General features: G+C 45.5%; 1 protein-coding gene across 2 annotated transcripts in view; it reads right to left on the bottom strand.

Moving 5' to 3' along the window:
* IGSF21 (immunoglobin superfamily member 21) overlaps positions 1-15069 on the bottom strand; it is a 416639-nt gene that overhangs the window by 69110 nt on the left and 332460 nt on the right. For both annotated transcript variants that reach the window (XM_043996557.1, XM_043996558.1), the window contains one exon: positions 7962-8080. In XM_043996557.1, the coding sequence (XP_043852492.1) occupies positions 7962-8080 (119 nt within the window). The remainder of the gene's footprint in view (positions 1-7961; positions 8081-15069) is intronic.

Below are 15069 nucleotides of genomic sequence, written 5' to 3' on the forward strand. Positions count from 1 at the left end.
TACTACACAGACCTTGTTAGTTTCAGCCTTCCTGTAGTTCAGAACTGAGCTCAAGCAATCCACCAACTTCTGCCTCCCTGGCAGCAGGAATCGCAGGCATATCCCCCCTATACCCAAGTGACCGCTCTAAATGTTGGGAAGTTTTTGCCTTGTAGCAAGCCTAAATTTATTGCTCTTTTAGTTATGCCCATTATTCCTAGTTATGCCTTCAGGAGACAAGCAGTCCAAGGTTCACCCCCTGCCCTGAGTCTTTTCCAAGCTGAAAATGCCCAGTTCTTTCAATGGACCCTTCTAATGTTGAAGCCCTTTATCCTGGTTGCCTTCCTTGACACCCTCCAGCTTATCAACATCCTTAGCATATGGCCTGATCCAAGCAGAAGAAAGCAGGGCCATCAGCTCCTTATTCCTGGAAGCTCTGCCCCTCTTAATGTGGCCCCAAATTAAATTAGTTGCACACTGGAGTGTTGTACAGTTTTTATGAAGCACTTTCACATCCATTATCACGCTTGTGCCTCATAGCAATCCTAGAAGGTAGAATTATGGTCAGTCGGTCAATCAGTCAATAAACATTAAGCACCTACTATGTACTGTGCTCAACCCTGGGATTACAAAAAGAGGCAAAACATGGTGTCTGGGATCAAGGAGCTTACAATCTAGTGGGGGAGTTAACAAGTTAACATGTATGTACAAACAAGTCATAAACAGGATAAATAGGAAATAAGTAAGAGAGGGAAGGCACAGGAATTAAGAGGGGTTGGGAAAGGCTTCCTGTAGAAGGTGGGACTCTAGTTGGAACTTGAAGGAAACCAAGGAGGCGATGGGGAGAATTTGAAGTGGGATAGTATTCCAGGCATGGGGGACAGTCAGAGAAAATGCCCAGAGCTGAAAGATGGAGTGTCTTGTTGACCAGGAATGACAAGGAAGCCAGTGTTGATGGATTAAAGAGTAAGGTATAAGAAGACTGGAAATGTGTGTGTCTAAGGTGGTAGTTTATCAAGGGCTTTGACCACCAAAGATAGATTTTTGTATTTGATCCTGAACATGACAGGGACCTGCTGAAGTTTATTGAGTAAGGGGAGTGACCTAATTGGCTTTGCATTTTAGGAACACTACTTTGGGGGCTGAATGGAGGAACATTTGGAATAGGGAGGGACTTGAGGGAAGTAGACCCTCTAGTAAGGCTATTTCAATAGCTCAGGTGTCAAGTGATGTGGGCTTGCACTAGAGTGATGGTGGTATCAGAGGGGAGAGGGGAAATGTTCAAGAGATATTACAGAGGAGAAATCTACAGGTCTGGGCAACAGATTGGATATAGGGAGTGAGAGATAATGTGTTGGAGACTGGGAGGATGGCGGTGTCCTTGACATTAATAGGGAAGTTTGGAGAGGGGTGGCTAAGGGGAAAGGTAATGTGTTCAATTTTGGCCACATTGAGTTTAAGATGTCTAATGGACATCCAGTTTGAGACATCTGAAAGGCAGTTGGAGATGCAAGATTGGAGCTCATCAGAGAGGTTAGGCAGGACCCGTGGAGTCGAGAATCATCTGTGTAGGGATGTTAATTAGATAGGTAGGAGCAGATGAGATCACCAAGTGAAGTAGTATAGAGGAAGATGAGTGCCCAGGACAGAACCCTGAGGGACATGTGTGGTTACAGGGCCTGATCTGGAGGAGGATCCAGCAAAGGAGACTCTCCCTCTCCCTCTCCCTCTCCCTCTCCCTCTCCCTCTCCCTCTCCCTCTCCCTCTCCCTCTCCCTCTCCCTCTCCCTCTCCCTCTCCCTCTCCCTCTCCCTCTCCCTCTCCCAGTAGGAGGGGTGTCCTGAAAATCTAGAGAGGAGAGAGTGTCAAGGAAGAGAGATCAATAGTGTCAAAGGCCTCAGAGAGGGCAAGAAGAATGAGAATTGAGAAAAGGCCATTGGGCTTGAAAATTAAAAGATCATTGATAACTTTGTAGAAAAGTATATTTGATGGAATAATAAGGTCAGAAGCTCGATTGTTACAGGTTAAGAAAAGAGAAAGTGGAAACATCTATTAGTAGATGGTGTTTTTAAGGAGATTAGCTACAAAGGACAGAAGAGATAAAGGATGATAGATAACAGGGATGGAAAGATCAAGAAAACATTTTTCTTTTTTTAAGATGGGGAGTCATGGACATATTTGTAGACAGTAGGGAAGGATCCAGTGGACAGGAAGGAATAGAAAGTACGTGATAGAATGAGGTTGATGGAGAGGGCAATCTGTTGGAAGAGATGGGAAGGAATGGGATTCCTTGTGCAGGCAGAGGGGCTAGCCTTGGTAAAGAGTAAGGCGACCTCTTCATGTGAATCAGGGGAAAAGGAGGAGATTGGCAGAAGGCATCTGAGTACTAAGAGAGGAGGAAGATAGAAGAGGTAGCTCAGGGAAAATGGCCTCAATTTAAATATAAATGCAAATACCTCAAAACATTTAAACTAAAGAAAATTAAATACCTCAAGTTAAAATATGAGGTCATGATTTCAGCTGAAAGAGTAGGGAAAGGGGGAGTCATGGGAGGCTGAAGGAGGGATGAAAAGATTGGGAAGAACCACTATAGAGAGTGGGATAGTGAATTTTGAGGGAAGTATAGAGGGATTGCCTAGCAGCAGTGAGGGCCCCCTCACTAGCCCATGCTATCTCTCAGTGAAGCTGGAAGATATTGGGGGTTTGTCACAAATCATGCCCAGTTCTAACTCATGCCAAGCCAAATCTTTCATCCCTGAGCATACCAGGGGTGAGGGAGAGGTGTCCAGTGTGGACAGTTAACCCTTTACAGCATAGGGAAAGATAATGAACTTTCTCTTACTGAGACACCAACCCTCTCTTTCCTGACTCTTCTCTCTCTGGGATTCTGCTTAGTCATTCTCCAGCTGATGTTGACAGAAGGGAGAACTGGCAGCCAGTGAAAGTTTGTAAATTACTTCTCTCACACTCTCTCCTTTGAGCTACCTGCAGGGGAGGCATGACAGGTATCACTACCCCCTTTTTTTTGGGGTGAGAAAACTGAAGCTTGGAAAGGGTGAGTGGCTCATGGTCACACAACTAGAAAAATGTCAGAGGAGGGATCTGAACCCAGATCTTTGTGATCTCAGTGCAGTGTTCTATCTACTCTGCTATGGTGCCTAGATCACAGAATTTGAGCGCTGGGAGGCACCTCACAGTCACCTAGTCCACCTACCTATTCAAAGAACCAGATCTACAGTCTACCTGACAAATTTTGACCCAGCCTCAGGTTGAAGACATCCAGTGATGGAGGAGCTCACTACCTCTCCAGGTAGGTAGTCCTCATTATTAAAGAAGTATTTCCTTTGACAAGTTCTTAACCTTGACTCTTTCTGCCCTTGAATAATTGAGTCAGCTGCTACTGCTCAGAGCTGAAGGCTAATGAGAATAAGGTCATGGGATCCTTAGCTTAGAGCAGGAAGGGACCTTAGGATTCATTTAATTTACACTAGTCAGTTTACATATGAGGGAAGCAAGACCCAGGGAGGCAAAGTGACTTGCCCAGGGTCACACCGACAGGAAACAGCAGAGGGTCTCTGACTACAAATCCTGGTTCTTTCTTCATGTTGCCATGCTGCCGAGGTTCCAATTCCTGGCTGGGAAATTCACGAAGTTCGTTTGTTCATTCATTCAACATTCATTCATTCATTTGTTCAACATTTATTCAGCAGTCACTCATGCATTTATTCAGTAGTGATTCAATAATTCATTGGATAATCATTAATTCATCTATTCAACATTAATTAATTAATTCTCTCAGAGTCCATTCATTCAACATTCATTCATTCATATGCCATGGATTTCCTTTCCACACTCTCCCCGTGTGCAAACTTCAGTCTCCTGCTTTGTGCCTGGGTACTCCATACTCTAAATGTCTTCCATCTTGCCTCCTCCTGGTAAAATTCCCTGCTTCTTTCAAAGTACATCTCAGAGGACACATCCCTTGTGAGACCTTTCCTCATTTATCTTACTTTTAACGGATGTCACATTTCAAAATTATGGTGCATTGCTACAAAGATGCTGGCTGATACATTGCATAGGAGCCTGGATTGGGAGATAGGAGGAAGAGCTGAGTTCAAATCCTGTCCCAGATGTTTGTTGGCTGTGTGACCCTGGGCAAGTCACTTCACCTATGTCTGCCTCAGTTTCCTTATCTATAAAATGAGCATAATGATAGCATTTCCTCTCAGGGTTGTCGTAAGGATCAAATGAGCCAATACTTTGTAAACCTTAGAAGTCTTTCCTAGGTGCTAGCCTTCCCTCTGAGACTATGTCCAGTTTATCTTGTATGCATCTTGTTTGTATCTGGATGTTTTCATTTTGTCTCTCCTTCTCTTCCTTCCCCTTTACCCCAATTAAACTCCCCTTGAAAGCAGGGACTGTCCTTTGACAGGGGTTTAATAAATGCTTGTTGGGAAGGGGCAGAAGAAAGAAAAAAAGAGAAAAATTTATATAACTTTATGATATATTTAAAAGGCATAGCAAATTATACATAATAGATTTGCAGTTTCATGTGCAATCATTATACTATGTCATGGAAATGCTTGTTTTATTCCACAAATTAAAAATTAAATAAATTTTAAAAATTAAAAAAATGCTTGTCGACTGACTGAAAGAGCATTATGTAAATTCTAGCTAATGTTATTGAACACATTTTACATTCACTTAGCTCTATAACTGTCCTATCTCATCGGTAGAATGTAAACTCCTTGAGGGAAGGATTTGTTTTAGTTTTACTTACTACTCCTGTACCTGAAAGTGGTGCCTTGTAAATAACAAGTGTTCAATAAGTGTTTATTGAATTCTGCCAAAGGGTCATTTTTAAGCCCCGCCCCCTCCACGAGCCAGGAACTGTGTTAAGGTGTTGGGGATAGAATAAAAAGCAAGAATAGCCGGTGCCCTTCAAGGAGCTAATGTTCTAATGGGTGGACACTAGACACATCAATTATGTTCATATAAGCTATAAACAAAGTATATCGGAGGTAATATCAGAGAGAAGGCACTAATGCCACAGCAGATTGGGACATGAGAGAAGGACTGCATTCCAGGCATGAGGCACAGCCAGGGCAAAGGCCTGGAGGTGAGAGATGAAGGAACACCTCTGAGGCCAGTGTGGCTGGCCCATTTCCAGTAGAATAGAAACTCCTTAGAGGGGAGGATTGTTTTGTTCTTCTCTTAGTGTACCCAGCACATAGCACTATATGGGCACATAGGAAGAGCTTAATCAGCAGGTATTTATTACTGGGTTCCTATGTGCCAACAAGCACTGTGCTAAATAAACACTAGTGATGCAAAAGAAGAAATGCCCTGCCCTTGGACAGCTTACGCTCTAATGGGGGAAATAAGATGTAAATAAACAGCTATATACAATACACACACAGACTAAAGAGATGGAAGGGAACCTTGCAGGAGAAGGAAGTTAGAAAGGAATAAAGGGCAGCATAACTCATTCATTTGTCAATTATTCTAAGGCAGGTTTTTAAGTGGCAAGCTCCATAAAGACAGAGACCTTTCTCTCTTCTCCTGGTCACAGTCCCTCTCATAGTCTCTCTGTCTCTGTCTCCCCCACCCCCTTTCTCTTTCTCTGTCTCTGTCTGTCTTCCTCTCTTCTTTCTTTCCTTCCCTCCCCTTCCCCATTTCCTCTCTCTTTTTCTCCCTTTACCCTTCCCCCTCCCTCCCTTTTTCCCCCTTTCTCTTCTCCTCTGCCCTCTGCCTTTCCTCCTTCTAGCAGTGGAGGGGATGTGTGTGTGTGTGTGTGTGTGTGTGTGTGTGTGTCGGGGGGGGGGGGCTTTGGTGAAGAGGACCAGGATGAGGCTCCTGTACTTGATGTGAGTCTTGAAAGAAGCCGGGGGTTCTAAGAGTGGAGGTGAGGGGGAGCACCCAGGACCAAGGCAGCAAAGGCTTTTGGAGATGGGCTAGGAATGTAGGAGGGGACCAGGTTGTAGAGGGCTCTGACCTCTGACACAGGGCTTTGCATGAGATCTTGGAGGTAATAGGGAGCCACTGCAGTTTGCTGAATAGGGATGGGGGCAAGATGACATGCTCAGATCTACGTTTTAGAAGATGCCATTGGCTGGCTTAGTGAAGGATGCTTTGGAGTTGGGAGACCAATTACCAGGCTGTTGCAGAAGTGTGGTAGAGAGGTGACAAGGGCCTGAACTAGAGGAGGACTGTGTGAGTGGACAGATGGGAAGGCATGTGAGAACTATTGTGTGGGTCAATTCACTGAGCAAATATTTTAAGAGCGCCTACTGTGTGGAACATGAACACAAATATTAGCAAGTACTTTAGAAGCACCCACTATGTGTAGAATACTGTTAACACAAATTGTGGCTGTTTTTAAGGATCATTTAACAAACACCTACCATGAGCAAAACTCAAGTGATCTCCTCTCCAGATACCAGCTGTCCTCTGAAAAGGGCATTTCAGGCATTAATCAGCAGGTAAGGGAAGGATTGGTGGACAGGAACTGAGCTACCAAGAAGTGTTAATTGGCTCCCAATCTTGCAACCCCTGCTTGAGTTCCTGGCCTGCATCATGTGTGACCTGCATTCTGGACCCTCCGGGCTCACGGCTCCCTCCCTCCCTCTGTGGTCCAGGACTCTCCCTCCCAGTCAGCGGCTGGCACAGACACCCCCTGACCCACCCCATGTGCCCGTGGCCTAGCTGCAAGTGGTGGCTTGAGTCTTTACCAGGCTTTCCCCCAAGCTCCTTTTTTGAGCACAGAGATCCAGCCCCAACTGTTTCTCCCTTTCCACATAAGCCCTCAGCTGAATCTCCATAGAAAGGCAGTCACAGAGTGGAGGGGACCCTGGAAATAGACTCCAAACCCCAGAATCCCAGAGTCAGAAGGGAGCTCAGAGGACATCTGGTTCAACCTTGTATCAGAACAGGAATCTTTGACTAGTCGAGACCCAAGTTCAAATTAAGGTTTTGCTGCTTTTTTGCTATTTGACCTTGGGAAAGACTGTGAAGGGCAGCTAGGTGGCGCCATAGTGCATAGAGCCCTGGGTTTAGAGTCAGTAATTCTCATAATCCTGAGTTCAAATCTGGCCTCAGACACTTACTAGCTGTGTGACCCTGAGCTAGTCATTTAACTCTGCTTGCCTCAGTTGCCTGGTCTGTAAAATGAGATGGAGAAGGAAATGGCAAAGCACTTCAATATCTCTGCAAGAAAACCCCAAATGAGATCATGAAGAATTAGATATGACTGAAAAAACAACTGAACAAGTCTATGAAGGGAGGCATTTTACAGGTTCAAGGGACCTTAGAGAGCATGGAATCCAGCCTCTGTGTTTCAGGGCTAGTAGGATCAGAGGGCCTCTCTTCTTTTTTACAGATGAGGAAACTGAGGAAACTACTTGTCACATAAGTGGTAAACCACATAGCTCAGATTCAAGCCTGAAGTTTGGTAATGATGCTGCCCATGCCTGCTTCACCAGGGCTGTGATAGAAAATGTGCTTTGTAGACCTTAAAGACCTACTGAAAACTTGAGCCACCCCCAGGGCACCCAGCCTGTGCATATATAGCTCTGCCAAGCTCTGGAGTACTCCCTTGCCCTCTGCCCCATGCCCAACACACACACACACACACACACACACACACACACACACACACACACACACACACACATACACTCAATGATTGTTGGCCCATTTGACAACAGACATCCGGCTCAGAAAGGAAGGGGAAAAGATTAACAAGTGGAGGGCCCCAACACAAGCTGCATTCAGGACACAACCCTTCCCATTGCCCATCCCAATCCAGAGTATGGGCAGAGGGGCGGAGGAGTTCCAGACAGAAGGTCACTGGATGATTTTCATTCCTCTAGGCTGGCAGTAGGCAGAGCCCCGTGCTATCCCAAATCCTCCTTGACCCGTCATTGGATAGAGGATACCCTGCTCCCTTCTTCCTGCTTCCCCCTTTCTCCCCATATCACTTACACATGACGTTGAGGAAGATGTTGCCTGATGCCAGGACCACCTTCTCCCTCGTGGCTCGGTCATAGATTCCCACGTGGCACTCGTAGGGCCCGTTGTCTGAGATCCGGACCTCCGGCAGCCTGGGCGTGTGGTGGGAGGAAGGAGGGAGAAAAGAAAGATGAGCATGAAGAGGAGGGCAGTGTGGTCCACTGAGAGGCAACCCAGGGACATGTTAATGGAGGAACAAGGAGCTCCGGAAAGGTACCACAGGGGAGCCCAGAAACAACCAGCAAAGTGCTCAGAAAGAGGAAGGGGGTGTCTCTGTTTTGTCATCACTACTCGGGGCCCTCCTTCCCCCTTTTACCTCTCCTTTTCCTTGCTCCAATCATTTGTCTCCCTTGGTCACTGAGGAAGCAGGAAGCCTGCTTCACCAGACCTCCCCTTGGCTGCCAGGCAGCCCCGGGCGACACTCTTCCCTCCCCCCACACCCTCCCCTCCTCCTCCCCTCAGAAGAGTCTTCAGGACTTAGCTCTAGCTGGCTTGTTATAAACCACTTCATCTTAAGACTCACTTCACTTTTCTGATTCAACTGTGTGTCTCAGTCTCCCTCTTCATCTTCCTGCTCCTTGCCTTGTGACTCACTGTTCTCTGGATGAACTCCCTCACCTGAAGTCTTTCTTTTCATCCGTTGTTCTGCAGATCTAGCCAAAGTCTCACCCCTTTAGGGAGCTAACAAACGCAGGAGACATCAACACACTTGGTGGAGCAGAGGGGGTGGGTGGAACCTTTTTTCCCAGCAGAGGCGAGAAGGACCCATTGTATCTCATCCCTGCTGCTGCTTGAGAATACAGAATTCTTGTTGGGGAGAAGCTCAGTCTCCCTGGGGCTCAGGGCTACAAGGAGCCCCAGGGACTTTGAGTGTCACTGCTAGTGTCCTGGCCAAGCTATTCAAATCACCCAACAAGTGACAATTATGATGACAGTTACCCAGATGATCCATACTGGTGAAAGGTACATGGGCTATAGGTGACAGGTGATAGAAAAGGAATATGGATTTTAATGACATGTGTAGGTGACAGATACCTAGCCACACTCAAGTGACACACGAAGCTCTCCATTTAGGGAGAGAGAATCGATTTAGAGGTAAAAGGGACTTCAGAGGTCATGTAGTCTGAATCCTTCATTTTGCAGATAATGAAGCTGAGGGGTGACTTCTCTGGGGTTACAAAGATAGAGACAGGGATGGGATTTGAATCTAGGTCTAAAGGCATTGCTATTTCCAGTGTCCTGCATTGTCTTTCTGGTAGCATCTTCACTATGCACATTCCATGTGTGCAATCACTGATTGTGGGCATACCAATCATATGGTTATATGCCATCTATAAAGATGTCACCCAAGCCTACATTATTTATAGAGCTCAGGTGCACCATCAATATGTGCTTCGGAGACTCCAATGTAGGTGATTGGTGTATAGGTGACAGTTGTGCAGGTGGTTTGGGTTGGTGATTGACAGACAGGTGATGGTGATGTGTTGTGGTGACTGATAGGGACACAGGTGACACATGTAGGTGAGCAATAGACACACAGGATATATACGGATGTATGTGTAGTTGTGACAGGTGACATATGCAGGTGAATGAGAGATGCACAGGAGATTGATCAAGCATTATCAAGCACCAAACATTAATAAGCACCTACTATGTGACAGGCATTGGGCTAGCCTCTGGGCATACGAAGGCAAAAATGTAACAGGCCCTACTTTGAAAGTGCTTAGAGACTAGATCTGTGATTGTCCTGCAGTAGAGAACTTACAGAAGAGGAACTGCCTTTGACCACTGCAGGCCGGCACTTTCTTTGCAATATATAATCTCATAGAGTTGACTCGACTTGAGCAGTGAGAAATTAAATGACTTGTCCAGGATCATACAGCCATTATGTGCCACAGGTGGGACTTGAACCCAGTTCCTCCTGGCTTTGAGGCCAACCTGATATCCACCATGTGGCAGCTGCCTCTTTACCAGGGGCTACAATATAACTACATGAAGGATATGTACAAAATAAATATAGAAGAGGATTATTTGAAGGGGGAGGAGCCGCTTGCATCTGGAGAACAGGAAAGGCCTCCTATAGGAGGGGGTGCAGGAGCTGAGCCTTGAAAGAAGCAGACATGAGGAAGGTACACATTCTGAGCAGGAGGAAAAGTCTGTGCAAAGGCTTGGAGATGGGAGAAAGGAAGTCAGATGTGCAGAACAGTGAAAAGGTACAGAGGTAAGTGATAGATGGGTGATGTGTGGAGATGAGGGATGCAACCAGAGACTTTTTATGAAGGAGATTGAGAAATACCCTTTGATAGAATCTAAGTGATGGTTATATAAGTGAGAGGGGAGTGGTGTATAATATGAAAATATATAAATATGTATTTCTTAATAATTCTATATTTAAGAGACATAAGGCACATACATAATGTTGTCATTGTTTAGTCATTTTTCCAGATGTGTCTGACTCTTTGTGACCCCATTTGGAGTTTTCTTGGCAGAGGTTATTGGAGAGGTTTGCCATTTCCTTCTCTAGCTCATTTTGCAGATGAAGAAACTGAGGCAAATAGGGTTAAGTGACTTGTCTAGGGTCACCCAGATAGTGTCTGAGGCCAGATTTGAATTCAAGAAGAGGAGTGTTTTTGACTCCAGGCTTGGTGCCACCTATCTGCCCCAATACATATACACACATGCATATGTACATGTATATACATGTGTGAATGTCATATATACACATACACATACATAAATGTGGAAGTGAGTGGTATATATATATATATATATATATATATATATATATATATATATATATATATATATATGTAGGTGAGTGGTAGATGGTTAGATGATATGTAGGTGACAGATACAGAGTTGACTTCTGTAGGGGACAGATATGCCTGTATTGAATACATGAATGAATGAATGAATGAATACTAAGGACTTGCCATGTGCTAGAAACATGCTAAGAACTAGGATACAAATACAAAAAGTAAGATAGTTGGGGCAGCTAGGTGGTGCAGTGAATAAAGCACTGGCTCTGGATTCAGGAAGACCTGAGTTCAAATCTGGCCTCAGACATTTGACACGTACTAGCTGTGTGACCCTGGGCAAGTCACTTAACCCTTATTGCCCCACAAAAAACAAAAAAAGTAAGACAGTCCCTGCCCTCCAGGGGCTGACATTCTGATAGGACAAGACAGTCCCTACAGGGGAGTGGTAGCCAAGGAGGAGTGTTTGGGTTCGGCAAATGGAGTTGGAGGCCATCTGATTGTCACGTCTTTCCCAGGAATCCTGACACATTGTTCTGATCACTACTGGGCGAGTGGGAGGGCATGGTGTGTATGCCAACATGGCAGGAGTGCTCCATGTCCACCTGCTGGACCTGCCCCAGCACAGCAAGACCAAACAGAGTTTCGGCCACACCTTCCTCCCCCTCCTTTCTAGAGGCTCAGTTGCATCCAGGACATGACTTGGATTTGGTTGCAGCCTGGCTCTCTTTACCTAATCTCAGCTTTTGCCTCAGCTGCCTCCCTTCTAAAGTGGATTAAGCATCCCAGAGAGTTCTTTTCCCCAGGAATTGAGTGGCATTGATCTGCTCGCTGGTTAGCAGGCCGTCTACAGATAACAGGGGGCTGGGTAGGGACTTCTTTTCACCAGCAATGGGCTACAATCAATAAACTATTAATAACTGCAAAGGTTTAGGGGGAGATCAGTGTAATGTAGGTTAGCGGCAGGAGTTTACCAGCACTGATGGTTTCTCAGAAGGGCAAGTCATTATGTTATTTCAGACAAAAGCACACAGGGATCAGATGCCCTGAGCTGAGCCTTGGCTGGTCATGATAAGGTTCCAAAGAAGAGGGTTGGGCTTTGGGAGCAGCAATGGCCAAGGAGGCTCCGACATGGGTTTTCAGAGGGTGTGGGCGGGTGAGGTATACTGCTTCTCTGGATACCTGTATCCATTTTATTGGACAAATTTGTCCTTTGAGAGTAGGAAGGGGGCTTGGAATAGAAAATGTTTGAATATAGAACATCAGAGGTGGAGGCCTTCAACCTTGGAATGTGAGGGCTGGCAGTGACATTAGAATCCAGAATGTCAGAGCTGGGAGGGCCCTTAGAACACAGATGTCAGCACTGGGAGGAGCCTTAGGACCCAGAGTGTTAGAGCTGGGAGGGTCCTTAGAACATGGAATGTAAGAACCAGGAGGAGTCTTAGAACACAGAATGTCAGAGCCAGGAGGGCCCTTAGAACACAAGGATGTCAGAACTTGAAGAAGTCTTAGAACACAGGCTGTCAAAGCTGGGAGGGACCTTACAACCCAGGATAGCAGAGCTAGGAGGGCACTTAGAACATAGAAGGTGAGAAGTGAGAGAGGACAAAGGTCTCAAAATGTCAGAACTGGCAAAAGATTTAGCATTTCAAAATCTAGTTGAAAATTGGGGAGTGTAACCTCCTTCCTAGTTGCAGGAATCTACTGTATAGCATCCCTGACAGGGAGTCACAGGGGCTGCTTCAAGACCTCCAATGGCTGGGTGGGCTTTGGGATATAAGAGGACCAAAGAACCTTGCCAGGCCCTCCCCCATTCCCACAGGTCATCAGCCCAACAGAGTGTCCACCCAAGAGTCTACTCGAGGTAGGAGGGGGACCTTAGAACACAGAATACAGAATGTCAGAGGTCTTAATGGCTAATTTTAGGGAGGGGCATGCCTACCTATCAGAATGTCTGTTTCAAAGGTTAGAGTTATCCTTAGAAAATTGTAGTTAAACTATAAGCTCCTTCAGGGCAGGGACTACTTTTGTTGTAGTACACCTAGCACCTGGTATGGTATCTGGAACATAGTAGGCAATTTCAAAATGCCTATTGAATGAATGAATTGAAGGAACATTTCTAACTTCCTTTAAACACCCAGGATACTTCTTATTTAGGAAGCTAAGCAGGCTTGGCCGTGACTAGTGGTGGGATGGGAAACACCTGGTATGGGAGGTGAGAAGAGTACTTACTGGGTTTGGAGCCAGATAATCTAGGTTCAGATCCGGCCTCCTTTGCTGGCCACCACCTATGCTAGTTTGGAGGTGTCTCTTCATCAGTTGAGGTCCTAACCTCTTGTGTAAAATGAAAGGTTTGTACTAAATGACCTCTGAGGTCTCTTCTTGATCTGAACCTATGGGGTTCTGATCTGAAGGCGGCCAGTGTGACAGGGACACAGAATGCCTGAAGGGAAGTGACACAGCATCAGGATAAAACTCATCCTACGTCTATTGTCTGGGAATCTCTCCAGCCTCTTCTTGGGCATGTTTCTATTTCTATCCTGTACAACCCCTCCGGGTAACGAGTCCCCTATGGTGACTCCCCGCTGAGTAAGTAGAACAGCCTTTGATTTCCTGAAAACCACGTCTACCCAGCTTCCTGGGTAGGCCCTTGCTCTTGTATCCGGGGTTTGGGGAGCGGGCCTATGTTCAGTCCCTCCCGAACATCTTTCATGGTCATGAGCACTTTGATCAGATTCTCTTTGTCTTCTCAGAGAGAAGAGTCCCAATTTTTTGGACTAAAAATGGTGACTTTTCTCTTTTTTTCCCCTAGGAGGTGAGGGGAGAGGGGAAAGTCTGAAGTGCCGGGAAGCTGTCTGCTCGCTTAAGTAGGTTAACCCTGTCCCCAGCAACCTTCACATGGCTCATTTACTTAGCCAACCTCTTGAAGTGATCACAAATCGAAATTAATGCCTTTCACTGTTTGTTGATCCCTCTCATCCCACTATAAAAAGACTATGAGTGGGGTCTGAGAGACAGGAGAGAGTCCTGAACTGGGAAGCAGGGGACCTAGATTCTAGTCCTGATTCTTTTACTCTCTCCAGCCTCAGTTTCCACATCTGTGATTTTTTTAAAAGTCAAGTCAATTTATCGAGTGTGTGTTAAATACTTACTGTTTGCAGAGCATTATGAGAAGTGCTGGGGATAACAGAGACCGCAATGGAGGGGAAGCATGGATGGATTTGGCATCTGGTGATGTCACCAATCCCACGTACTCACAACTTGCTTGTCTTTGGGCAAGTCACTTCTAATGTCATTTCCATCTCTAAATCTATTTTGACATAATTCTAAGAAATGCAGATTGTGTGAAAGAGCTCTATCCTCTCGTTTGAGTTTGGACAGGTGACTTGGTTAAGATCCCCCACCTTAAAGGACTGTTATGAGGATCCTATGAGATAATGTGTCACAGAATCACTGAGGGTTTACCCTGAAAACTATACAAAGGTGGAAATGAGTGGGGTCCTCTCCCCTTTGAGTAAAAGCTACATGACCATTTCTTTGGTATTTGGGAAAAAGGACTCTCTTTAACAATATGGAGGGTATGATTAGATGGTATTTGATAACCCTTCCAACCCTGAAATTCTGTGATTCTGTCAGTGTTGGAGCTGGGAGGGCCCTTAGAACAAAGAATGTCAGAGCTAGGCGGGCCTTAGAACACAGAATGTCAGGACTGGGAGGGCTCTTAGATCATAGGATGTCAGAACTGGAAAGGCCCTTAGAACACAGAATATCAGAGCTGAGAGGGCCCTTAGAAACCCAGAATGTAAACTGAGAGGGCCTTTAGAATATAGAAAGTCAGAGCTGGAAGGGACCTTAGAACACAGGATGTCAGAGCTGGGAGGGTCTCCAGAACCCAGGGGCCTTAGAACAAAGAATGTCAGATCTGGAAAGGCCTTTAGAACAGAAAATGTCAGAGCTGGGAGTTTTTAGAACACAGACTGGGTCATTTATTCCATCTCATTCACTTTGTAAATGAGGAAAACAAAACCCAGCCAGGGAGTGATTTGTCCCAGGTGACCATAGCTGTCAATTAACAAAGGCAGAATTTGAATCCAGGTCTTTGGAGTTGTTCATTTCTGTGCCATTTCTACCACAAACTTTCTAATGGTTGCTAAGTTGAGAATCCCTATTAAAATTTCTCCCATTTCCCCCCAATTTAAAGATTTTTCCTTCCATGTTTCAAACCTCTAATGGACCTCAGGATTTGAGCTATCAACCCCTTGTAATCTGGCTTTCATCCCCACCACTCAACCAAGACTTCTTTCTCTATGGTTAGCAATGCTAAA

The sequence above is a fragment of the Dromiciops gliroides genome, chromosome 3, assembly GCF_019393635.1.
Source record: "Dromiciops gliroides isolate mDroGli1 chromosome 3, mDroGli1.pri, whole genome shotgun sequence".
NCBI lineage: Eukaryota > Metazoa > Chordata > Mammalia > Microbiotheria > Microbiotheriidae > Dromiciops > Dromiciops gliroides.